The sequence below is a fragment of the Salvelinus fontinalis genome, chromosome 36 (genome assembly GCF_029448725.1).
Source record: "Salvelinus fontinalis isolate EN_2023a chromosome 36, ASM2944872v1, whole genome shotgun sequence".
NCBI lineage: Eukaryota > Metazoa > Chordata > Actinopteri > Salmoniformes > Salmonidae > Salvelinus > Salvelinus fontinalis.
Window position 1 is genome coordinate 21,758,698 of NC_074700.1, and position 27,311 is coordinate 21,786,008.

General features: G+C 40.3%; 2 protein-coding genes across 2 annotated transcripts in view; both read left to right on the plus strand.

The window, feature by feature from the left end:
• LOC129835725 (astrocytic phosphoprotein PEA-15-like) overlaps window positions 1–6,864 on the plus strand; it is a 50,611-nt gene extending 43,747 nt beyond the window's left edge. Inside the window, exon 4 of the mRNA XM_055901497.1 lies at window positions 368–6,864. Within this exon, the coding sequence (XP_055757472.1) occupies window positions 368–432 (65 nt within the window). The 3' untranslated portion in view covers window positions 433–6,864. The remainder of the gene's footprint in view (window positions 1–367) is intronic.
• Window positions 6,865–10,888: 4,024 nt separating this feature from the next.
• LOC129835673 (sterile alpha motif domain-containing protein 9-like) overlaps window positions 10,889–27,311 on the plus strand; it is a 47,675-nt gene continuing 31,252 nt past the window's right edge. The window contains exons 1-3 of the mRNA XM_055901391.1: window positions 10,889–11,056; window positions 20,186–23,024; window positions 23,404–23,441. Of these exons, the coding sequence (XP_055757366.1) occupies window positions 20,258–23,024; window positions 23,404–23,441 (2,805 nt within the window). The 5' untranslated portion in view covers window positions 10,889–11,056; window positions 20,186–20,257. The remainder of the gene's footprint in view (window positions 11,057–20,185; window positions 23,025–23,403; window positions 23,442–27,311) is intronic.

The window sequence follows — 27,311 nt, forward strand, 5'->3', positions numbered from 1 at the left end:
CCTTTTGTTTTTCTCTCACTTTCTCTCCCTCCTCTCTCCACTTTTTCCTTATCTTTTCTGTTTTTCTCTGAGCTCTGTTTCCTAATCTGTCTCTAGCTATAAACTGTATTTCTCTGAGCTGTCTTTCCTAATCTGTCTCTAGCTATAAACTGTATTCCTCTGAGATCTCTTTCCTAATCTTTCTCTAGCTATAAACTATATTCCTCTGAGCTCTGTTTCCTAATCTGTCTCTAGCTATAAACTGTTTTATATAAACTGTCATTTTCTCACGTCTGTTGCAGCAGTTTACTGAGACCTCTCTCCTCTCCTCTCCTCTCTTTCTTTCTTTCTCTCTCTCTCTTGCCACTCTTGCTCTCTATCTCTTTAGATATCATTCGCCAACCCTCTGAAGACGAGATCATCAAGCTGGCTCCTCCCCCTAAAAAAGTGTGAGGTCTACACCTCTGACCTTTGCACTTAGACCCCTGGCACTCCAACCATCTCGACCCCCCTCCTCCTCCCGCCTCCCCCCAGTTCCACTAACACAAACCATATTACACAGAGACGCTAGCAACACCTCTCCAATCAACCAATCAGATCGCCATGATGCTTCACCGCCCCTTTATCCAAAGCTAAGGAAGAGCTGAAGATGAAAGATGGAGAGAATGAATCCCCCTTGTTAAAAGATGTGTTGGTCAGTTTAGAGCTTGTGTACGTACCTGTACTAGTAACACTGTTTTAAGAAAATGTGTAAGTGTGTGTCTGAATGCGTTTCTCGTGCGCGCGCGCATGTGTGTGTGTGTGTGTGTGTCTGTGTCTGTGTCTGTGTCTGTGTCTGTGTGTGTGTGTTCAAACATATCTCTCTTTGTGTTTGTATGGGATCCCCTCTAGTTCGACCTAGAAAAGTTGCAGGAAAAGCAGCATTATATCAGATGACCTATTTGCATGACCTGTGTTAGGCCTTTAGGATGAACATGCTGCCATTAGGTACATAGATTTGCAACCATATCCTTCAATCAATCTTGCAGTACACCTGAATTGCTATTCCACTAAGATACAAATCAATGGGAGACTAAGTGAAAATGTCACTTAAGTGGAAGTAGGATTCCACTCAACTTAGCATTATGCACTGCGCTTTATCAGTGGAGCAAAATGAAAGCTATAGTACAGGTGTCATATTTCCTTTAGTCAAAACTCAGACCAAATCCTCAGATCATTGGATATTAAAAAGTGTTTCGTTAGGTATTCATACAAAAAGCCAATATTTGCCTTTAGCCTAGCCATAGCATGGAATTATCGAAGAAGAAAGTGTTATAAGGATATTATATGTATTCTGATATTTATATGGTATTACACCATGACAATAGCATCATTTGATCGTCTTTTTGGTTTTGTTGACCTAAAATTAACTTGCAATCCTATACCCTACATTGTTATAAGGACCAATAGAATTCACATACATGGGGGAAATAAAGCCTATAGGCTACTCTCTGTATTGTTCATACTAAGCTTTGAGTATGTAATGTATAATTATATAGTTATGTATTATATATCATATATACATGTATAATTATATTTTATAATCATATATCATTATTTAAGTCTATGGTATGAAAGATTGAAAGCTAACTCTAAGGCTAGGTTTAGGCTAATGCAATCAGGGAACTCTCATTACAGTGCTGTGTAATGTGATTCCAACGGTAATCTAACGTCTGTCAAATAATATTGTTTTTAAACAGTGATTTTACACAAAGATTCAATGCTCCTTTAATAATGTGACATCGTATTTTAAAAAGACACCTTATTGTAAACCTTATTATAAAAACATATACAAAATTCTTATATTAATCAATTTAAAAACTCTATATGAAACACTATCTGATATTAGAAAAACTAAAATATATATATTTTATAAGGATATAAAATATGTATTATATTTACTGTGTTTGAATAAGAATCAACGTCTTTCTGCTCCGAAAGTGCCACTCAAATTCCAAGCCCAACGTTTTTCAGGCCATAAAACAACTGACCAATCAGGGGGAGGGACTACAGTCTCTGAAAGAAATGTAAGGAAATAGCAAAACGGTAGATAGAAGCAGAAAAAGAAAAACTGCCGCTATATCATGAAAAAAAATACAATATATAAACCAATGATATACATACATAGATCATAATGTGTTTTGTGAAAAGCCCAAGTACTGCATTAATCATCAATACACACACGACAGTGCACTATACTTTAAATCAGGTATGTTAAACTCATTCCATGGAGGGCCTAGTGTCTGCAGCTTTTTGCTTTTTCCTTTCAATTAAGACCTAGACAACCAGGTGTGGGGAGTTCCTTACTAATTAGTGACCTTAATTCATCAATCAAGTACAAGGGAGGAGCGAAACCCCGCAGACACTCGCCCCTCAGTGGAATGAGATTGACAACTGTGCTGTAAATATCCAATTCACCTAATCCTTAACACCATTTGGGTCTCAGTCACCATACATAAAACAAAGCAAGATTGTTGATTCAAAAAAACAAATGACTCATGTATATTACACTGTGTTTCCTCCCTACGAAGAAGTCTCAGCAGAATTCGGTGTACACACTCCATGAAAACTAATGTGTGTGAGCATGTGTGGTTGCACCCACACACGTGTACAGTCAGTACACATCATGTTCAATCTCACTCGTAAAGACGGGGGACTATTTTGCGAGTTTGCTGAGGGCTTCACGACTCACGACTGGTCTGTGTAGATGTCTGCCAAACTAAAGGGTCTAGGCAGGGATACTGATTATAAGTGTGTGAGCTGAGGGCTCCTGATCCTGATGAAACCTTCACAGAGGTCCTAAGATCTCAAAAACACCTATACAACGAACTCTATAATTGCACAGTCATGGCCACTACTTTCTTTGGGGAAAAAACAGCCTTTTCTCTCCTATAGCCTCTACTCTCACCTCTCCCCACACCCCCTCTTTCCCTACCCCCAGTGCCAATGACCAAGACTTTTATTTCCATCGCAGTTTCTGTGATCTGGTTTTGTATTGCTCGCTGTTAAACGTATAGTGTTGGAACTTATTAGTATCCTATGCACTTATCTTTGATATATACACCTCCACATGTATTATCCTCATTATGTAAACCAGAGACTGTAATCATGAAGTGCTTTAGAATAGGATTCGTGATCTAGGATCAGGTCCCCCCTGTCTATATAATCATTATGCATTATAATCTGAAAGGCAAAACTGATCCTAGATCAGCACTCCTACTCTGAGACTAACTACTGAACTGAGTCAAAAATAGTATTGTAAATATATTCAGGGCCAATTGTTTGTAAGGTTGACTGCCAAGCAAGCCCCCCTTAGGAAGCCAGAACCCCTTTATGGTGAAGCGGTGGCTGCTGTTAATGAACCCTGTGCCAAAATGTGTAATCTGATCCTAGATCTGTTGTTTGGTGAGACTTCTAATCTACTGTAATTTGTGCTGAATGGGTTATGGTTAGTATTACCTGTTGCTAGGGAGCAGCAGTTCGTATTGCAGGCCAGGGAAATCAGTTGTACTTACCGCTATGATCTGTGTGTGCTGGTAGACAGGGTAGCTATGTGCTTATCTTGCTGGAGGAAGAGTTTGTGTCGGATGACCATTATAGATCCTCTTAGGCTTACTATTTCACTTACCACTAACAGATCTCTGAAGAAAAGCAGAGAAATTGTCGTAACAGTAATAAGGAGTTATAAACAAAGTGTGTCCAAAAACAAAAAAACATATTTTTAAATACAAAAAAAATGTAAATTCTTATGAGGATCGCAAGGGAGGTGTTGGTTTCTTGTTAGTTTTTTGTCTTGTTTTTGTTTTGTGTTCAAAAAAAATACTTAAAAAGTAAGTAGGGATGTTTGAATCTGTGTTTGTGGCCATGCTGCTTAGGTATTTTTTTCATGTCAGAATTCCACTGTGGTTAGTGGACTGTGCCATGTTAGCGATTGTGTTGTAGGATATCAGTAGATAGAGGGATGGGTAAACCTCACACACACACACACAATGCAAACACACACACATACACAAAAACAACGCACCGATAAACTCAATAATAATACTAATCAATTGCCCTATACTAATAGGGACCAACCTTCACTTTACAGCATTCACGATTCTCCTCATATCTAAACACATTTGTATTTGGGATTGTTTACGTGTTGTTGTAGCTACTGTAGCCTATGCATATTTTTATATTTCAGCCCAGAAAATGAATTCAAGCAATGAGGAAGTTGCCATATGTTTTACTAAGAATGCAACCACCCCCCCTTTCATTCCTGTTCTCAGAAAAAACACTGAAATCACCTCTCCTTCTTTCTCACCCCCTCTTCCACACATCCTCTCCCGCTCCCTTCCTCCCTCCCAATGGCAACTCTGATATAGTCCTTTCCCCATTGGCTACAATGCAAAGACCACAAGGAAGGACTCACACTGTGTGAGATACAACCATAGGTTCTTAGGTGACGTTTTAATTTCATGGTTTCTTTTTAATCCAACCTTACATATGCCAAGTACAGTAAAATGGATAGAACTGTTCATAGCTGAGATGGCCAAGATCAATTCTGATTCATTGGGGCTTTATGACATCAGCCTAATGTTCTATACCTATGGTAAAATCTCAAACCCATAAGGCTCTGTGTGGATTTCGTATCTTTCTGATTTGTTAGAAATTATGTGTATGACATCGTTTAGCTTTTTATGTGGCCATTGGCACATACAATAACTACATATCACTCACAAATGATGTCAATTTGGAATTCTGTGTACCTATTACATATCAAGTTACAAAGAAATGCTGAGAAATATATATTTTTAAAAATGCAACAAAAAATATAATAATGATAATAATAACAATAATAATAAATATAGCATATATGACAAATATCTAAGAATATAACCAAGGCATACATAAATTAGAATGATAATTTTAAGATGTACAACAAAGCTTACCGTTAAAATGAGCTCATCAAACTACAATTTAAAGTCAAACTTTTCAAACTGCAAGAGTTTTACCTTGCCCTTTTCCTTAATTTGCATTCAATACACTTAAATGATGAATGAAGGAATTTTAAAGTCGTTAATTTTTCCTTCGTTTTATCTTTTTTTTTTATTAGGTTGTACATATATATTGTGAATTTATATCCATGAGCTTGTTTTGTAATGGATTAATGTATTTAATGCCAACATATTGTTTGTTTTTGTATTTTTTGAAGTATCCTGATATGTTAACTAACTGCAGACAAATCATGGGATAGAAACGTGTCACTTAGCTGATGTTGAGTAAGAATTTATATTACACAGACCACACTTCAATTTATCTCTCTATCCATCTTTTAATCTTTATATATGGATTTAGGGGTTGCATTGTTTTTAATAATTAGGGGATATGACCACCTTTCTTAAAAAACAAGAAACAGATTATATTCCAGTATTTTATTTTACATTTATTTTTATTCTTATCATTTGATGTATTTAAGGGCAGCAGGTAGGCTAGTGGTTAGAGCGTTGAGCCAGTAACCGAAAGGGTGAAAAACCTGTCAATGTGCCCTTGAGCAAGGCACTTAACCCTATTTTGCTCCAGGGGCATCAAACTACTATGGTTGACTGACCCTGTTAAACAGCACATTTCACTGCACTTATCGGGTGTATGTGCCAATAAAAACATCTTCCTTTTTTTTGGGGTGGACTACACACCCAAAATACACCCAAGATTATCCAGACAGTTGCTAATTTACAACAGAAGATCCATTGTGATAATCCCTTCACATCATTGTTGTGGCTTCGTTGTTTTTATCGGATTATTGTCATTGTTTTTGATAGAAATGCTTTTCTTTGTTGTGTCGTGAAATGTAATGATCAATAGGCAGGCCACTGGATAGCAAAGCGAAAATCAAAAGAACTCTAAATACGTATTCTCACTCAGAAGTTTGTTCCTTTATTATTATTTTTTGCTGTAGAATAAAGTGTTGATCTGCAGTTGTGACCACATGGATAGAGAGATAGAGACAGATGAGGGGGCATTTGGGGTCAGTGCAGTGAACTACTAGATGAAAACCCAAAATTCAGTCAATCACAGATAACTGTGAAAACCGGACAATGGGTTTATTCAAAATGTTTGTGTTGTTTTTTTAAGAACAGGTGTGGTTTCTTCTCAATATTCAATGACAATAAGGTTTGCGAGAGGAACAACTTACTGGGTTTATCGGTTTTAATAGTTTTTTACAGGTTAGCGGTTTACACTTCCGAGCATAATAATAATGTGCATGACCCCACATTGTGGTTTTCCTTTATCTGCAATAGATTGAACCCAGGGTCTGAGTTGGATTTGAAGTGGCTGGTGAACTATAGATTACAAAGGTCTTAGGATAAGTTCAATATTTTACAACTTAAGGTTAGATGGTTCCTCACCATGAAACCAACCCGAAACATGGATTGCAGTTTCTGTTTCCAAGGAATACTATGGAAGGAACCATCTGCCATTAGGTACTGAAATAAAGAACTTCTAAGATGTTGAATGTTCAGAACTTGCCCATGATGCTATACAATAGGCTAGGCAGGTTGTGTTGGGTATGTTTGTGTGGAGTTCTGTGTTGTTAGAGAGAAGTTAGTGAAGTTGAGGATGTTGAATGTCTGAAAGATTTGTTAAGGAGAAACAGCAATGACAAACATGTTTGATTTTGCAATTACCACTGTTCATCTTTAAACCATGAGAGAAAGAGTTATAAAAAGAGTGAGAGAGCAAAAATGATTTTAAATTGTGCACATGCTTTTTAAACCATCCCTATTCAACCCTCTAGGACTAAATAGCAAAATGTAAAATGTGAAAATGGACAAATAAATGTTTACATTAAGCAAGCTTTCACACCAGAGAAAAAAGTGCCAACTTTAGTTTAGTTGCTTATATGTGCTGTTGACATGAATGAATCCAAAAATGGTATGTGTATTGAACAATCTCTCAGAGGCTACACTCCAAAAATCCACACTAGCATACTATCTAGATTGCATTCCAAATAGGCCACATACATTGCTCCAATGTATGTGGAGTATGTTAGTGTGAATATTGGTACGGAACATCTTTATTTTAGACGGAAGTTGAAGACAGAATTTTTTGGTGGCTGTAAGAAGCCATTTTAAAAGTGTGTGCTTTTGCATTAGAGACTAGCTAGCGGCATTTGTGTGTCGTTTTTTGAGGTGCTCAGTGAGAGGTGAGTTCAACAAGGTGAACCGTTTGCGATTGTTAGCTAACAGAAGCTAACACATTCCATTTTGGTTTGTGTTAGCTGCAAATATTCACTAACATTAGCTTGCTAACAGGTATTAGCTAGCTAACAGCCAACAGGTATTAGCTAGCTAACAGCCAACAGGTAGTGTGCGGGAAACATAATAGCATAATAAAGTCTGTCGCGGGTCTAAACTTCCACTTCAAAATAATCATGTGGTGATGTAGACGTTCTAATACATGTAGGAAAAATAGCTAAAAAAAATCTGATTGAATATTGTTGCTAAACTGCCACAGTAATCCCTTAAAGAATGTGCTTTTTACGGCTTCACTGTAACACTGGAATGTTCATTTGAATCATTCATCTGAAATTGTTACTAGGTAGAATAATATGTTGGCGGCAAATTAAATCCTTGTTGAACTCCCCTCGTATCGGTGTCAGAGACGTATATTTAGAAATGTTGACAAATCACCAGCCATGTTAGCTTCCCATTATTTTATGGGCAATATTGACAAATAGCAGGTCATTGAATTGTCTACATTTCACCAATGCTATAACTGAACATCTAAGATTACAATTACAATCCAAACATGTGTGATGAATGGATAATTAGAATGCTCGGATGTGCTATCCATTCTAAAAGTTGGCCGAACTCTCTAAATGTATGGCACTGATCAAGACTCTGATCAAGAAGTGAATAAAATAAAATACAAAAAAATACCAATTTGAGAAGGAAAAATATTGTGTATAATAACCATACATCGGTAATCAATATGATTTGCGGTGAGGGACTTCGATGTGCCAAACATATGAGAGGCTAGCTAGCTAGCTGGGCTAGAAACATCTGGCTAGAAAAATGAATATTCAGTCAATGCAAGCTAGCTAGCTAACTAGGTGTCTTTTCTGAAAGAGTTAGCTACAGACAGTAGGGTTGTTAACATTGTCCACTCCTATTAAATCAATTGCAGCACGTTACCTAATAATGTTGCCAATGTCCATAGTGAAATCCAAAATCCATAGTAAAATCCTGCACTGTAGCAAGCTGGTCTGCTAACATCACTAGCTAGCAAAATATCCATCAATGTCAACTGAGCTTGCTGTGGTTTTGGACTAGCTCGCCAGCGATGATAACCCCCTTTGCACAGTACATTTTTGTTGTTGTTCAATTTATCATTCATGCCATGTTACCTGGCTAGTCTCTAACAGGATATCCTTAAAAAAAGGCACTTATTTTCATATTTTTTATTGTTATCAAAATGAAAACAATGAGGCTACTAACATGCATTGTAATCTGGGCTGCCTATCAGAGGAACTACTCGACTGATGACGTCATTAAGATCGCGGCAGTTTTCTAAACTTTTTAACATAAATATGAGTTTTTCAGCAGTTTTAAGGGTAGGAACATGCATATTGATCACATTTGGTTTTCAAAATCACCTTACTAAAAGGTTTCCGTTCATCTTTTAAAATGTAATAATTGGAACTGCAGTGGTGTGGTGTGATCCGTCAACGTAAGTAGAAGTCATCGTAAGGTCATGAGTCACAACATTCCTGTGCTTGGGTCCCAATAATATCTCCTTCCTCCTGAAGTGTACACTTGTTCACTTCTTCCCACATATCTAAAAACACTGTATTGGTGGAGAAAAGGGGCAGTCATTTTCTTTAAATCAGCAAAGGGAGGTGAACAAGTCCACACAGGAGGAGGGATAGATAATTGGGACGTACCCTAGATAGAGGCATCGAACTGTTTGATTTTACCATGTAGGAACTTTCGATTTCCGGGGGAACACAGGCAGTGTGGTATAAAGCAAGCAGGAGGTATCCAAAGTGAATACAAGTAAGACAATGTTTTCCTTATGGATCACTGCATTTTATCTGGCTCTTTTAAATGTGGTTGGAAATTGTTCTGTTTATGATCCTGTTTCAATATGATATCACAGACTGAGACTGACTTTATTGAGCCACAATATAATAGGTGTCCAAAGTCCAAAAGCATCAGTCATCATGCTGTATCTTGCATCATATCAAATCATATCTCAACCACAACATATCTGTGGTAACAAACCATTTGCTAAATACAGGTCAAAGGTCAGGTTTTCTCTGATTAGCCAATGAAACGGTCTCATTCTTACCCACATGACAGGATGTTGCATCAATCTGAATGAGAGATGTTGCTTGGGAGAGGCTATACGGTAAGCTAGCTGGGAAGGGCTCATCAGGACGACTGACTAAATTAACTGACTTAACCGAATCCGTTCATCTCCACTTGGCTCTCAATTTGCGACATACGTAATCAATTTGGGCGTCAGGCGTGTCCGTATAGCATCTCCTGTGTTGCTCGTCTTGAAACTCTGTTCTAACCATGTGATAAAAGATTGGTCATGTTCCAGGCTGACCACATTGCAGACGTCGCACTGCATTTACCAATGGTTGCGTGCCACGTCATGGACTGTGAAGTTGGGCATCAGATTGCTATATCATTTGATAGGGTTAGCTTAAATGTTAAACACTTATCCATGCATTGTGCGATCTGGCATGCGTCTGCAATGTAGTCAGCCTGGAAAACTACCACAACCACTACAACATGTTTTATTGTTATCATAACGCCCACTGGATGCCGTAGGCTATATGCTGTTAGATATTGGATTAGGATTTTTCTTTTACAGGACAAAATGAAAATTCTAATTATTTATTTTCCAACGACAGCAACAAATAAATAAATAAAATACAAGGTATTAGAATATGTATTTAAATAAGTACATACCTATAGATGTGGCTTTTTGTCCTGATTTAAATGAGACTAAACTGAAATGATGCCATTTTGTCATTGTGCTAAAATGAATATAAATATTATATATTAAAATATATTTGCTAACCTACTGAGAGCTGTATCATGTGATTATTTAACCCTAATTCCCTGGGCTCTGGTCAAAATTAGTGTACTATATAGAGAATAGGGAGCCATTTTGGAGGCAACATAAGGTTTCATCATCCACCATTACTATCATCCACACCAAGGATACAGGTACAAGTAAGCCTACACTGATGTGAGTAAAGATGATCTTTGTCCTGCCACATTAACATCCAGTATGTGTCCTATTCCTCATATAGAGCATAGGGCTCTGGTCAAAAGGAAGGACTGCACTGCAGGGGCGCAACCTTCACTGGGGACAGGGGGACATGACCCCCGCACAATCTGAAGTTGCTTTTTTGTCGTCGTCCCCCTGTTTTATCATTGCACTGAGATGCAAAACAAGGCTCTGGTGTGCGTTAAAACCATGTGGACACCTCACAGCATTTGGGTAAGCTGTTTTCCGGTTTGGCTGTGTGAAGGCAAAGCTTCTGAAAGGCTGGTGTATAGGACCAGCAAGGAGAGCAGAAACTGGCTACTGATCTAGCTGGCAAGGTAACTACTGTTTGACAGAACAAATTCTATTTTTTCCCAGTGTTGAGCTAGTGTATATACACTAGCTCAACACTGGGAAAAAATAGAATTTGTTCTGTCAAACAGTAGTATATATATATATATATACACAGTACCAGTCAAAGGTTTGGACATACCTACTCAATCCAAACTTACGGTACTGTATATATCAAAGGTGGTCAGGAAATATGAGATTGAGTAACTTCCACAAACACCCATAATACAATACGGCCGTGCCCTTCTGGGAGGAGACTGAGCTGAGCTAAAACTTTCCAGTTTGCTTGTCTACACTCGACAACAGGTCTTTTGATGGTCTAGATTATTTGCTTGATTATCTGGTCTGTAAATCATATTAGCAATACATAATGGATATGGGGAGACACTATGGAGGGAAGTAGGATGAAGACACTGTGAGTACTGTAACCTAATATTCTGTGAAAACAATGTCTCTGTTCCCTGCAGTGAGTAGGCTAACATCAATCATGTTAAACGTATTTAAATGTGTCAGTAGTAGTTTTTTTTTGTTTTGTTTACACATGAAGCCTACATTATTAATTTTAAACTGTAAGTTTTCTAGGCTTGTTACTGTTATGTTCATGTTAAATAGGTGTTTGTCCCTTTAAGAGTACACAAGAGTTAATGGCTAAGGGAGAGAGAAACAGGATATACCATGTAAAATTAGCCTACGAGACAGAATGCAAATAAACGAGTTCAGGGTTAAAATATTCCTCACACTGGATTCCCCTCTTATCACTAACAGGGTGGCAGGTAGCCTGGTGGTTAGAGAGTTGGACTAGTAACCGAAAGGTTGCAAGATTGAATCCCTGAGCCAACTAGGTAAAAATCTGTTGTTATGCCCCTGAACAAGGCAGTTAACCATCTGTTCCAAGGCTGTCATTGAAAATAAGAATTTGTTCTTAATAACCTCTACAGAGTACCTAACCCGGATCCGGGAGCACCCCCCACACCCCCCACACTGATTAGCATCGCTAGCATAGCGTCACAATTAAATAGTATCATCTAAATATCATTAAATCACAAGTCCAAGACACCCAATGAAAGACACAGATCTTGTGAATAAAACCACCATTTCAGATTTTTTAAATGTTTTACAGGGAAGACACAATATGTAAATCTATTAGCTAAACACGTTAGCAAAAGACACCATTTTCTTACTCCAACAGTTTCTTACTCCATCAGGTGCTATCACCAATTCGGCTAAACTAAGATATTGATAGCCACTAACCAACAAACAAATTCATAAGATGACAGTCTGATAACATATTTATGGTATAGCATAGTTGTTTTTTTTTTAAATGTGCATTTTTCAGGTATAAATCACAGTTCTACATTGCAGCTGCAATCTGATATAGTGCTGATGCAGCTAGAACAATTACAGAGACCAACGTTATATGACTAATTACTTGTCTTAAAACATTTCAGAAAAAATACACAGCGTACAGACATTGAAAGCCCAACATCTGGTGAATCCAAACAATATTTCAGATTTTTTAAATGTTTTATAGCGAAAACAAAATGTAGCGCTAAATTAGCATAACCAGGCCAGCCAGAACCAGCTGGACGCGCCCGACCAGTTCACATGCACGTCAGATATATGAAATAACATCGTAAATTGGGTCTTACTATTGCTGGTCTTTCATCAGAATGTTGATCAAGGTGTCCTTAGTCCTGATGAGTCGTTCAATCCATTCACAATGGCAACTTCCCCTCTTCATTTAGCCTGGGTACTGGTCGACTGGCACGGTCCCTGTCCAAAGTTAAAAAACTCAAAGAACGGAACACGGCAAAACTCCCGAAAAAATTCTAATAATCTGATTAAACTATATTGAAAAAACATACATTACGGTGATATGGTCACATGTATCAAACAAACTTCGAGACGGAGATAGTTTTCATCCGTAACGTCAGCATAACAAAAGACAATGGCTTCTCTAAAACGCGCATCTCAGAAAACCGGAAGTTGTCGGTCACGCTAAAGAAATAGGTCTTATTTCACGTCAGTACAAGATAAACAAAAAATTTCTCCTCTGACGTCTTCCTGACACCCAGAGGAAGAAGAAAGAAGTGTGTTTCGGGTCATAGGTGGCGTGACCATATATAGGCAGAGCGTTGAAGCGAGCATACACATCTTGCAATCTTCTTCTGGCTCAGGGAAAGTGCTGTGAAATGACCTGTGTTTCACTCAGAGACAAAATTGGAACGGTTTTAGAAACCATAGCTTGTTTTCTATCCAATGGTATATGGTTATATGCATATAGTAACAGCAATAATTGAATAAGAGGCAGTTTAATCTGTAGAGGCAATTATGCTAATGCGAAACAGCACCCCCTGTATTCTCAAGAAGTGTTCTTAACTGACTTACCTAGTTAAATAAAGGTTAAAAAAACAGGTACCAGTATGTTTGTTCTAACATTCCACTCTGCTGCTCCTTTGTCATGACAAGTTTGGCATATGTCACAAACTACAAGGAGTAGAATACCAGCACAAAACAGGTCTGGATTTCATGCAAACTCAGATATTGTCAGTCAAGGATGTATTCCCATTTACAGTTTTTTTGTCAACCATAGTAGCCAAGTTAGTTTTGACTTAAATCTGCTTGAAAATCTATAGCAAGACTTGCATATTTTTGTCTAGCCATTATCCCCAACATCTAGACAGATTTTGAGTAATTATGAAAAGAATAACGGGCTAATATTGCACAATCCAGGTGTGTAAAGCTCATAGAGACTTTCCCATGAAGACTCACAGCCTTAAACCCTCCCAAAGGTGTTTCAAACATGTAATAAAATGTGAAGAAATCCACAGGGTATGAGTACTTTTACAAGGCACTGTCATTGACATCAGAGGCACCATAGATACTAGTGCAATAACTATTGATCAAGCGGACTGTTAGATTTAAAGTAGGCAGGCAAACAGTGTGAAATATTGTGATTAGTATAGCTGTACAATCACATAATGTTGCCCATAGTGAAAAGTGGATCTTGTATTCGGTAAAATGAGAAAACGGAAGTCCTACCACTTGTCTGTCAGAGTATTAATTAAAGCTGTGAGATTGTATTGAAGTATTTTGAACGCTAATGTGGAGTGTACTGAAATTTAAATCAACATGGTCATGGATTCACTGAGTGGACATAAAGTAATATAGTTCCTACATGGTAGAGTACTTCCTTTGTTATCAAACTGATCTTTTGTTCTTTCTGTCATCCTATGAACCTTGTTCATTGCTGCTCGCAGCTATATTTGGTATAGATGCGAGTACATTTTTTCAAAGTATTCACAAACCTTAACTTTTTCCACATTTTGATTAAATGTAGATTTTTGCCACTGGCCTACACAAAATACTCCATGACGTCAGAGTGGAATTATGTTTTTAGAAATTTTAACAAATTAATTACATTTGAAAAGCAAATGTATTAAATTTGAAAAGCTGAAAAGTCTTGAGTCAATAAGTATTCAACCCCTTTGTTATGGCAAGCCAAAATACGTTCAAGAGTAAAACTATGCTTAACTTTTTATGGCTACAGGGGCAGTATTGAGTAGCTTGGATAAAAGGTGCCCATTTCAAACGGCCTCGTACTCAATTCTTGCTCGTACAATATGCATATTATTATTACTATTGGATAGAAAACACTCTCAAGTTTCTAAAACCGTTTGAATTAAATCTGTGAGTAAAACAGAACTCATTTTGCAGCAAACCTCCTGTCAGAAAGTGAAAAATCTGAAATCGAGGCTCTGTTCCAGGGCCTCCCTAATCGTTTGCTTGAAATCTATTAGTATAAATGCACTTCATCCGCTTTCCACTAGATGTCAATAGGCTGTGAGAGGTGAAATGGGGTCTCTAGCTCTTTCTATGGTCAAAAGAGAGAGCTTGGAATGACAGGACCCCAATTTCCTTTGCTCAGGAAGACGCGGAAAGGACTTCCGCATTGGCTTCTGAAAAGCTTTTGTTATAGACGGCAAATATCTCCGGCTTTGATTTTATTTGATAAATGTGACAATATCATCGTAAAGTATGTTTTTTCAATATAGTTTAATCAGATTATTTAAGTTTTTTCGGGAGTTTTGGCGTGTTCCGTTCTCTGAGTTTGTTGACGATGGAGAGCTTCGCGCCACTTGGCAAGATTTGCTTGCAAATTCGAGAGGGGAAAAGGACATTCTAAATCCAAACAACGATTGTTCTGGACAAAGGACCACTTGTACAAGATTCTAATGGAAGCTCAACCAAAGTAGGACCCATTTATGATGTTATTTCCTATTTCTGTCGAAAATGTGTTGTTGTGTTTTCCGCCTTGAGTTTTGGCGCTGTGTCGCTATAACGTAAGCTGTATGTCGTAATGAAGTTATTTTTAGAATTCTAACACGGCGATTGCATTAAGAACTAGTGTATCTATCATTTGCTGTACAACAAGTATTTTTTAGTAACGTTTATGATTAGTTATTTGGTCAGAATAGGTGAGTGTCAGAAATATATCCGGACATTCTGGGAAAAAGATGCTAAGTTTTCACAATGTATAACCACGGATTTCAGCTCTAAATATGCACATTTTCGAAAAAAACATAAGTGTATGTATAACCTGATGTTATAGGACTGTCATCTGATGAAGTTTGTCCAGGTTAGTGAAAAATTATATATTTTTTGCTGTTTTCTTGCGATCGCTAACTTTTGCTGCTGATAAATGGGTTGTGTTTTTGGCTATTGTGGTAAGCTAATATAATGCTATATTGTGTTTTCGCTGTAAAACACTTAAAGAATCGGAAATATTGGCTGGATTCACAAGATGTTTGTCTTTCATTTGCTGTACACCATGTATTTATCATAAATGTTTTATGATGAGTATTTAGGTATTTCAATTTGGTCTCTGTAATTGTTCTAGCTGCTTCGGTGCCATTTCCGATTGTAGCTGCAATGTAAAACTATGATTTATACCTCAAATATGCAAATTTTTCGAACAAAACATAGATTTATTGTATAACATGTTATAAGACTGTCATCTGATGAAGTTGTTTCTTGGTTAGTTTGGTTGGTTCTTGGTTAGTTTGGTTGGTTTTGTGCATGCTACCTGTGCTGTGAAAAATGTCTGAGCTTTTTTCTATTTGGTGGTGAGCTAACATAAATATAAGTGGTGTTTTCGCTGTAAAACATTTAAAAAATCGGACATGTTGGCTGGATTCACAAGATGTTTATCTTTCATTTGCTGTATTGGACTTGTTAATGTCTGAAAGTTAAATATTTCTAAAAAATATCTTTTGAATTTCGCACCCTGCACTTGGACGGGCTGTTGTCATATTGAGCCTGACACCGGCCTGCAGCCATAAAAGGTTAACACAGTGTCCAAAGAAGGGCCGGAAGTATACAGAATGGTGTCGTCAGCGTAGAGGTGGATCAGAGACTCACCAGCAGCAAGAGCGGCATCATTGATGTATACAGAGAAGAGAGTCGGTCCAAGAATTGAACCCTGTGGCACCCCCATAGAGACTGCCAGAGAACCGGACAACAGACCCTCCGATTTGACACACTGAACTCTATCAGAGAAGTAGTTGGTGAACCAGGCGAGGCAATCATTTGAGAAACCAAGGCTGTCGAGTCTGCCGATGTGGATGTGTTGATTGACAGAGTCGAAAGCCTTGGCCAGGTCAATGAATACGGCTGCACAGTATTGTTTCTTATCGATGGCGGTTAAGATATCGTTTAGGACCTTGAGCGTGGCTCGTGGCTGAGGCACCCATGACCAGCTCTGAAACCAGATTGCATAGCGGAGAAGGTATGGTGGGATTCGAAGTGGTCGGTAATCTGTTTGTTGACTTGGCTTTCGAAGACCTTAGAAAGGCAGGGTAGGATAGATATAGGTCTGTAGCAGTTTGGGTCAAGATTGACCCCCCCCCCCTTTGAAGAGGGGGATGACCGCAGCTGCTTTCCAATCTTTGGGAATCTCAGACGACACGAAAGAGAGGTTGAACAGGCTAGCAATAGGGGTGGCCAAAAATTCAGATTTTGCAGCTCTTTCAGAACATCAGCTGACTGGATTTGGGAGAAGGAGAAATGGGGAAGGCTTGGGCGAGGAGCTGTGGGGGGTGCAGTGCTGTTGACCAGGGTAGGGGTAGCCAGGTGGAAAGCATGGCCAGCCGTAGAAAAATGCTTATTGAAATTCTCAATTATAGTGGATTTATCGGTGGTGACAGTGTTTCCTATTCTTAGGGTGATTTTATGAATAATGACTAAATAATGTATACAGTTAATGCAGTATTGTTAAATTGTTATGTAGAATTGTAACTAACAGAATTCTACCCTGTCTTTAAAACAAGGTTTCTACATAGGCAATGAGGAAGTGTTAATAGACAACTTGTGACCACTGTGAAACCGATATCAAGAAGAAAGTCTTCCCACCCAGGGAGGGGGAGAAACCGTTGGGCTTGCAGCAGATTGTGAAACATGTGGTAGCATTGGATAAGCCGTATGTATACGTTGGAATGGAATTTAACAGCAGCTCGTCTTTGTCAGAGGGGAGGATGCTATGACGCTGTGTAATGTCTGATATATAAGCCCATGTGCATGTGATTATTGTTCAGAGCTCTCAGAATAAACGGCACTGACTATTTTTAAACTGGTCTCCGTCTGTTTCACTTCCACAGAATTTTACAACCTCTGGGTGCAGACTGATTGTTTTAATTGAATTGGTTAATGAATATATAGGAATTACAATTCTTCTAACACCTATCTTCAGTGCAGTGGGCAGCTGGGAGGAGGTGTTCTTATTCTCCATGGACTTTACAGTGTCCCAGAACTTTTTTGAGTTTATGTTGCAGGAAGCAAATTTCTGCTTGAAAAAGCTAGCCTTGGCTTTTCTAACTGCCTGTTTATATTGGTTTCTAGCTTCCCTGAAAAGTTGCATACCATGGGGGCTGTTCGATGCTAATGCAGAACGAAATAGGATGTTTTTGTGTTGGTTAAGGGCAGTCAGGTCTGGAGAGAACCATGGGCTATATCTGTTCCTGGTTCTACATTTCTTGAATGGGGCATACTTATTTAAGATGGTGAGGAAGGTATTTAAAAAAAAATAACCAGGCATCCTCTACTGACGGGATGAGATCAATATCCTTCCAGGATACCCCGGCCAGGTCGGTTAGAAAGGCCTGCTCGCTGAAGTGTTTCAGCGAGCGTTTGACAGTGATGAGTGGAGGTCGTTTGACCGCTGACCCATTACAGATGCAGGCAATGAGGCAGTGATCGCTGAGATCTTGGTTGAAAACAGCAGAGGTGTATTTAGAGGGCAAGTTGGTTAGGATGATATCTATGAGGGTGCCCGTGTTTACGGCTTTGGGGTGGTACCTGGTAGGTTCATTGATAATTTGTGTTAGATTGAGGGCATCAAGCTTAGATTGTAGGATGGCTGGGGTGTTAAGCATGTTCCAGTTCAGGTCGCCTAGCAGCACGAGCTCTGAAGATAGATGGGGGGCAATAAGTTCACATATGGTGTCCAGAGCACAGCTGGGGGCAGAGGGTGGTCTATAGCAGGCGGCAACAGGGAGAGACTTGTTTTTAGAGAGGTGGATTTTTAAAAGTAGAAGTTCAAATTGTTTGGGTACAGACCTGGATAGTAGGACAGAACTCTGCAGGCTATCTTTGCAGTAGATTGCAACACCGCCCCCTTTGACCGTTCTATCTTGTCTGAAAATGTTGTAGTTAGGGATGAAAATGTCAGAATTTTTGGTGGTCTTCCTAAGCCAGGATTCAGACACGGCTAGAACATCCGGGTTGGCAGAGTGTGCTAAAGCAGTGAATAAAACAAACTTAGGGAGGAGGCTTCTAATGTTAACATGCATGAAACCAAGGCTATTGCGGTTACAGAAGTCATCAAAAGAGAGCGCCTGGGGAATAGGAGTCGAGCTAGGCACTGCAGAGCCTGGATTCACCTCTACATCACCAGAGGAACAGAGGAGGAGTAGGATAAGGGTACGGCTAAAAGCTATGAGAATTGGTCGTCTACAACGTCTAGAACAGAGACTAAAAGGAAGTTTCTGGGGGCGATAAAATAGCTTCAAGGTATAATGTACAGACAAAGGTATGGTAGGATGTGTATACAGTGGAGGTAAACCTAGGTATTGAGTGATGATGAGAGAGATATTGTCTCTAGAAACATAATTGAAACCAGGTGATGTCATTGCATGTGTGGGTGGTGGAACTGAAAGGTTGGATAAGGTATAGTGAGCAGGGCTAGAGGCTCTACAGTGAAATAAGCCAATAAACACTAACCAGAACAGCAATGGACAAGGCATATTGACATTAAGGAGAGGCATGCTTAGTCGAGTGATCATAACAGTCCAGTGAGTAGAGGTAGGTTGGGGTCACGGCGATTCAGACAGCTAGCCGGGCCATCGGTAGCAAGCTAGCATAGGATGGAGGTCTGTTTTTTGCCACCTCGTGCGTTTCCATCGGTAGATTAGTGAGGTTCCGTGTGGTAGAGGGGATCAATCCGATTGACAAAATAGATATAGTTATAGTGACCCAAGAAAAATTGTCAGATAGACTTATTCATATAGCAGCCGATAAGACAGCTAACGATTAGCGGCCGCAGATGGGCGTTCAGGTAACGTCGCAACGGAGGGGCCAGTTGGATAACTCCCTCGGGCAGATAACGTCAGTAGTCCAGTTGTGAAGGCCCGGTGGGGCTCCGCATTGGCAGTAAAACGGGTCCGGATAGTTGATTGTAGCCAAGGAGTGGCTGATGGAACTCTTCAGCTGGCTAGCTCCGGAAATAATTGATGTTTGCTCCGGGATCGACGTAAGCCAATAGTCACACGGGTAGCAACTAGCTAGCTGCGAGTTCCAGGTGTAAATGTCCAGAGCTTGCGGTTTGTAATACGGGGATATGGGGAGAAAAATAGGTCCGGTATGTTCCGGTCTGAGTCGCGTTGTACAAAACTGGCGATAGATTTTCGAGCTAAAGGAATTGCTGATGACCACAAACCGTGTAAACAGTAAACTGGCTAGCTTTTGGGTAGCTTCTGGCTAGCTTCTGGTTAGCTTCTGGCTAGCTTCTGGTTAGCTTCTGGCTAGCTTCTGGCTAGCTTCTATTGTGGATTACAGATTTGAGGTAAATAATACTTTTTTTAAAATTGGTGAGGCGGGTTGCAGGAGAGTGTTTTGAAGTTGAGTCCTTGGAAAAGAAAATATATGAAAGATATGCGAAGAAAGGTGTAAATATATATATATATATATATATACGGGACACGACAAGAGGAGGACAAAGGACGTCTGACTGCTATGCCATCTTGGAATGATGCATACTTTCTGATGGCACGGTACTTGTAAAAATTGCAACAAAGTTATTGAAAAAACCTTTAAGAGTTGGTAGCAACAAGAAGCAAAACACACACAGCCTTAAATGATCAGCGGCATGCAATGTCAGTACATAAATCCAACTAAGTCAAAGATACAGCCTTTTACTGTATACAGCCTTTTGTTTATATATTAATGAAATTCAACATTCTTACTCAAACATTATTGTCTCCTTTTTCAGAGTCCATACCACCACATGAAGTACAACTAATATACAGAAGACTGGTTAAGCTTGGGACCGGAGACAACAAAGATGGCTCACAACAAGGGCTCATCCTTGTCCAATGCCCGTGGTCGTGAAATTTATGTTGGAAGTGAAATCAGGGATTCCATTTCACTTCTAGATGTTTTGTACTCAAATGCATTTGAAGAAGAGGACATAGACTCCGCAGTAGCTAAGAAGACCGAGGTAGATTTTTACAGAGGAGCCCCACCTCAATGGCTTAACTTCTACTGGACTGAAAGGGCAACGTCAGCTGATAAAACAACCCCCTTTATCAAAAGAGACGGTTACACTGAGCTGATGGAAAATATTAAGAAACAGTGTAAGGGTGACCTGACTTCTACCATGAATCTGCTGCATCAGCCAGGCAGTGGGGGAACCACTCTGGCCAAGCAGGTGCTCTGGGACATGAGGAAAACACTGAGATGTGCTGTTCTAACAGGTGCTACCTCAGACATCACCGCTATCGCCAAGCAGGTGATTCACCTTTTCACTGCAGGTGGTCAAGGCCAGCAGAACACTGTGCTCTTAATGCTGGAAGATGAGCGTATTCTGGAGAATTTGCAGGATGCCATCATCAAAGAGATTGCAGAGAGAAACATCACGACCCACATGCCTGTGGTCATCATTTTAAACTGTGTGCGTAAGGCAGTTATCAAACAAGAGGACCATAACAACTCAAGAAATGTTTTTCTCAGGACGGAACTTTCTGAAGCAGAGAAACAACAGTTTGAGGAGAAACAGATTGAGATCAGTCGAAACTACAGCAATGAACACAAACAGTTTCATGGCTTTAACATAATGCGAGATAATTTCAGTGGACATTATGTTAAAGAAACGTGTGCCTTTTTAAATGTCAGGAAAAATAGAAGATCTAAAAATTCCCAGCTTCTTGCATTCTTATCACTGGTAAATGCCTACGTCCCTGGATCCCACCTTCTGCAGTCTCAATGTCAGGCATTCCTTGGTCCTCCAGATCCCATTTATGGAGGTCCTTCCTTTGAGCAGCGAATGGAGCCCTTCACTCATCTGATAGTGACATTCCCTGCACGACAGGGACAAGACAAACATGTCCGCATGGCTCACTCACTGATTGCACAACAGTGTGTTAAGGTACTGGCTACGGCAGGTGTGACCAGGAGTGATACAGCAAGGAACTTTCTGACTGAATTTTGTAGAGAAGAGGTACAACAATTTTTAGTTCAAGACATGTTAACGAAAAGGGAAATGGGAGAAGAGGGAAAAGACACGTTTTCCAGGTTGATTCAAGATATTGAAGGCGAAGAATCCAAAAGCAATGTTGTATCTGTTTTACAATTAGCTTCAGAGATATTCAAGCAAAACCCATTCTTTCCTCAAAATCTTGCTCGTTTTCTTTACATTGAGACACGAGCCTATTTTAAAGCGGAGAAGTGGGCAAAATTTGCAAAAGACAGAGATCCTAAAAGTTCATTTGTTGCTGATACACTGGGGCAAGTATACAAGAACCAATTGAAGAGCAGGGTCCATGATCCTTCCATCTCTGCACAAGAAATTTTGCAACTGTCAAAAAAGGCCTTTGAGGCTTTCAGAGATGAGGAAAGGGCTGCTGAAAATGAGCAGGGAGCAGACATGCAAGACGATGGTATGACCAAAGTCTCACGGATCTTTAACAACAGAGGACTATTTGGATATCTACAGGTTGCCAACATTGTTTTTGACTCGCTTGTCTCTCTTGACAATAACTGGCAAAAGGTCCTTACCATGGAAATATCAGCTGACACCTTCTTCATAAAAATTGGACAAAAAAAGCTCTTCAAGTACAAGCCACTCATCAGCAGCCTCAGGAATGAGGTGGAGAGGAAATGTGAGTTTTTTGATGGTTACCTGACGTACTCCAAGCCCAGCATAGAGAAAGATGAACCGCATTACTTTCAGACTGATGTCAAGAACTGCTACCACAAATATGTGGGGACATGCACACCTATACACTCAGAGTCTGCAATAGGTGTACCCCTCCAGAAGCTCAAAGAGGAAATGGCCATTGCCTTCCCTGGACTGCTTTCCTGTCTTGATAAGGGCTATGATAAAACTCACTTGCGCCGAATAACAATCTTGTGGGAGGAAATAAAAAAAGAATGGGAAAAAAAGAAAGATGGTGGTGGTGAAAACAAAGCTGCCCAAAACTTCATCCTTGCCAACATCATCTTAAGCAAAGTGGAAGCAGCATCTCCAGTGCTTACCCCTTTGCCAATCCTAAGAAGCCTTCTGGAAAGACACATATTGGCCAATTTCGGTAACCAAACCCCAGAGTTTTACTTCTTAGTCCTTTTGCTGTTCTGGCCCGAGGAGCATAAGAAAATGGGATTCAATGTTGACCTCAACAAATGTGTTCTGGAGATGCAAGACTCCTACAAAAATACATACAAGAAGCATCTTCGCTCAAGGTACCTTCGCCCCCTTATTTTCCTGGGACGGGGTGGGGGTTTGAGCAGATTGGTTCATAGATCAAAAATAGAGAAGCTATTGTCAAGGGAGAATCCAATGGCAGGGCCAGACACTATAGATCAAAAGTGGAGCAGTGGTGAGGTGTGGAGAGAACCCAGTGTCCAGGATCTTCTTCTTCCAGTCAATGGAGTGGTTAGACAGCACAGGGTGTTTGCGCGCGTTGATGGCAAGGAGATTGAAGTTTGTGCCGAACAACGAAGAAAAGTTTGGAAGTCCGAAGACGTCTGCTTCTACCTTGGCTTCACCATTAGAGGTCCTGTGGCCTACGGCATCCAGTACCCATCCCATCACGGACATGTCTTCTATTCAGGTATGATGATACATATGTCGTACATTTTTGGAAGTAACTGATATCAAATCGATAAAAAACGGTAAAACCATTCTAATCCTAATTTTCTAATTTGTATCTCTATATTCTCTCACTCATGTTCAAGTTCTTGATATTTTAATGTGCTAATACACAATATAATGACACGGGACGTCCAAACCCACCAATCTACACAGGGGAGACAGTGACGCTGGGAGCATTTGTGACTCATCTCATAGAGATCATTGTTAGCACTAAATATCATTGTTATTGTATTTGTGATTTTAAAATGCTTTGTGTACCAGGAAATTAAGACCACTGTATTATCACTGAGGTTAATGTTTGGTGTGGTTGATTTTCTGATTGATGTGTCTTTCCCCAGAGCCTGTGAGAAGTTGCACAACCTGTGCTAATGTGATGGTGAGTTAATGTTTGTTACTGTCTTCATGGAGTGTACAGTAGTAGTCGATACATTTTTGTCAAATGTTTGACCACCACCTATGTTGACTGTGCTTTGTATTCATGAATATCTTTTTATTTTCATGAAAATCACAAATATTTTGTGGAAATCCTACATTTTGCTCCAGTTTCACACAGCTGGCAGCTGCACTCTTAGAAGAAAACAGTGGTTCATTTGTAAATTGGGAGGTGCTGGAACAAAAAGTGAGAGCGTGAGATGGGGGTGACTTGGGTTGCTCTCAGGTACCAGAACGCATGTAAAAAATCCCCTTCATAATGAACCATTGGATGCATGATCATCGTATCTGCACTCTGGCATACAGCAGTAGAGTAGAGATTCTTGAAGAAGGGAGAAACAAAAAACGGGTTCAGGAAAAATGAGGCCTTTTATAACCGCATTTCATGCAATTTCACGTCATTTTAGATGACTGGAGACTTGAGCAGAATCTTTTTTAGTAACTCACAAATGATCGAAATGACAGCCTACTTTGACCATGACAAACTCAGAATCTGAGATCAATTAAAACGACCCTGTCCTGAATCCACCAATAGATTAGGCCTAGGTGTGTGGACACACACATATTGTACAATATAAGGAGGAAATTATAGTCCTAAAAAAGCTTTCCAGTTTTAGTCACTCACCCAATGATGCTCAGTTCACTCACCTGCGAAGGCCGATGCGCCCGTTCTTAAAGATCTCTTTCTTGTTTTACCTTGTTTTCTCTTTCTTGTTTTACCTCTTGTTTTACAATGCTGTTTGCTCAATAGGCCTATTTGGAAGTTGATAACATTTTTGGTAGCTTAGTCTTTGGTAGATTAGTCTTCTCTTTTCAGTAGAATCATTTGCTTTCCAACCGGTGCATTCCCCCGATTGTATACTGAACGAAAATATAAATGAAACATGCAACAACTTCAAAGAGTTACAGTTCGTAGGTGTAAGGAAATCAGTCAATTGAAATACATTCATTTCACTCTAATCTATGGATTTCACATGACTGGGTATACAGATATGCATCTGTTGGTCACAGAGACCTTAAAAAAAGGTAGGGGTGTGGATCTGAAAACCAGTCAGTATCTGGTGTGACCACCATTTCCCTCATGCAGCCAACCGATCTCCTTCGCATAGAGTTGATCAGCCTGTTGATTGTGGCCTGTGGAATTTTGTCCCACTTCTTTTCAATGGCTGTTCAAATTTGCTAGATATTGAACTGGTGCATGGTTTCATACACATCGATCCAGAGCATCCCAAACATGCTCCATGGGTGTCATGTCTGGTGAGTATGCAGTCCATTGGAAGAACTGGGACATTTTCAGCTTCCAGGAATTGTGTACAGATCCTTGCAACATCGGGTAGTGCATTATAATGCTGAAACATGAGGTGATGGAGGCGGATGACTAGCATGACAATGGGCCTCAGGATCTCTTCACAGTATCTCTGTGCATTCAAATTGCCATCAATAAAATGCAATTGTGTTCGTTTTCTGTAGATTGCGTGTGCCCCTACCATAACCCCACCGCCACCATGCAGCACTCTGTTCACAACGTTGACATCAGCAAACCGCTCGCCTTACAGGTGGACTGCGGTTGTGAAGCTGATTGGGCTTACTGCTAAATGTCTGGGATCTTCAATTTCTGCTCATGAAACATGGGACCAACACTGTACATGTAGTTTATATTTTTGTTCAGTTTATTAGAAATTTAGCGACATGCCTGTTTTGGCTACATGCTGTTCACTGACAGATTTGCCGCACTTCCCAACTGTAGGCATGCCTTGTGATTGGGCTACACACAATCTCAGCTAGGCTATGTATTTATTATTGATCCTTTGTGGCTGAATTCTAGGCCTACTCCTGGTGTATTATTCTGAATGATTTAATTTATTTCTGAACAATTCTAATTCTATAACTTTGGCAACTGTATTTCAATTTATCAGGGGTGCTGCGACACCTCCAGCACCCTTCCGCGGCTATGACTCTGTAAGGAAATAAATTATGAAATGCAACGTTGGAGAGATTAGTTGCAGGCTCAAGTCTATCAGAGCAGAGAGAGGATGGCAGATAATAGAAAGTTAATCTCAATCTAATTCTGTGAGAGAGATACAAGCGCCCTTCTCTGTCTCACCACAGCAATGGCCACGCGTTGGTCTATAGGCTTCAATGTTACGCAAACCATGAACCCAGGCCGGCCCAACACAAATCAATTCTTAGAATATCAGGCACGTTTTTACATTTATTTTTTAAGGGGCAGGAGAATTACAGAGGAGGCAACTTGTATTGACTCAGATTTTATTATTATGTTTACATTGCAAACAGTGAAAATAAGTGTTCATGCCACCAGAGGTACCGGATCCTGGCAAATAGGTTACAGAACGAAACAGTGCAGAACTGAAAGCTGCAGGATCCTGTTCCGGCAGGATCCGGCTGAAATTAAGCACTGGAAAAAAATATTATAAAAGGGTTCTTAGCGGAGGGATAGGGTTCTACCAAGAACCGTTTTCATCTGAAGAACCCTCTTTGGGAGACAATGGTTCTTTGTAAGGCAAATGGTTCTCCCTAGAACCTTTAACATGCTAAGAATTTTTTGGGGAAGAACCCTTCAGAATCTGAATAAGTTTATTTATTGTAATTTCATTATTTTACATAGTGCTTGGGCTTTTGTGTTTACCTCAGTGTTTAAACTTTAACATCAGGATTTTAAGTGCAGGCGAGCAGAATGTGACTTGCAGACCTGATGTGGCCGGTTGTCACGTTCCTGACCTGTTTTCCTTTGTTATGTATTTGTTTTAGTTGGTCAGGGCGTGAGTTGGGTGGGTTGGTCTAGGTTTGTTTTTCTATGTTGGGATTTTGTGTTCGGCCTGGTAAGATTCTCAATCAGAGACAGGTGTGTATCGTTTGTCCCTGATTGAGAGTCATACTAAGGCAGCCAGGGTTTCACTGGTGTTTTGTGGGTGTTTGTTTCCTGTGTCAGTGTTTGGGCCACACAGGACTGTTTTCAGGTTAGTCACGTTTGTAGAGTTTCGTAATTTGTAGTGTTTGTTGTTTGTTCATTAAAACATGAATACCTACTACTCCGCATCTTGGTCCCATCCATGCTCCCCCTCGTCTGAGGACGAGAACGACTACGACAACCTTAACAGAAACACCCACCAAAACAGGATCAAGCGGAGTGGAGAAGGAAGGCAGGAACAACAACAATGGGGAAAAGAGGAATGGACTTGGGAGGAGATCCTGGACGGTAAAGGACCCTGGGCAGAGCCAGTGGAGTATCGCCGCCCCAAAGCGGAGCTGGAGGCAGCGAAAGCGGAGAGGAGGTTGTATGAGACTAAAGCAAGGCAGAGCGGCTGGAAGCCCGAGAGGCTCACCCAAAAATTTCTTGAGGGGGGCTAAAGGGGAGTGTGGCGAAGCCGGGTTGGTTACCTGAGCCAACTCCCCGGGCTTACCGTGGAGTGAGAGGACGTAGTACTGGTCAGACACCGTGTTATGCGGTAAAGCGCACGGTGTCCCCAGTACGCGTGCTTAGCCCAGTGCGGGCTATTCCACCTTGCTGCACTGGGAGGGCTAGGTTGGGCATCGAGCCGGATGTCATGAAGCCAGCCCAATGTATCTGGCCTCCAGTACGTCTCCTCGGGCCGGCGTACATGGCACCAGCCTTACAGGTGGTGTCCCGGGTTCGCCTGCATAGCCCAGTGCGGGTTATTCCACCTCGCCGCACTGGCAGGGCTACGGGGACCATTCAACCTGGTAAGGTTGGGGAGGCTTGGTCCTCAAGAGCGCGTGTCCTCCTTCACGGTCCGGTATATCCGGCGCCACCTTCCCACCCCAGCTCAGTACC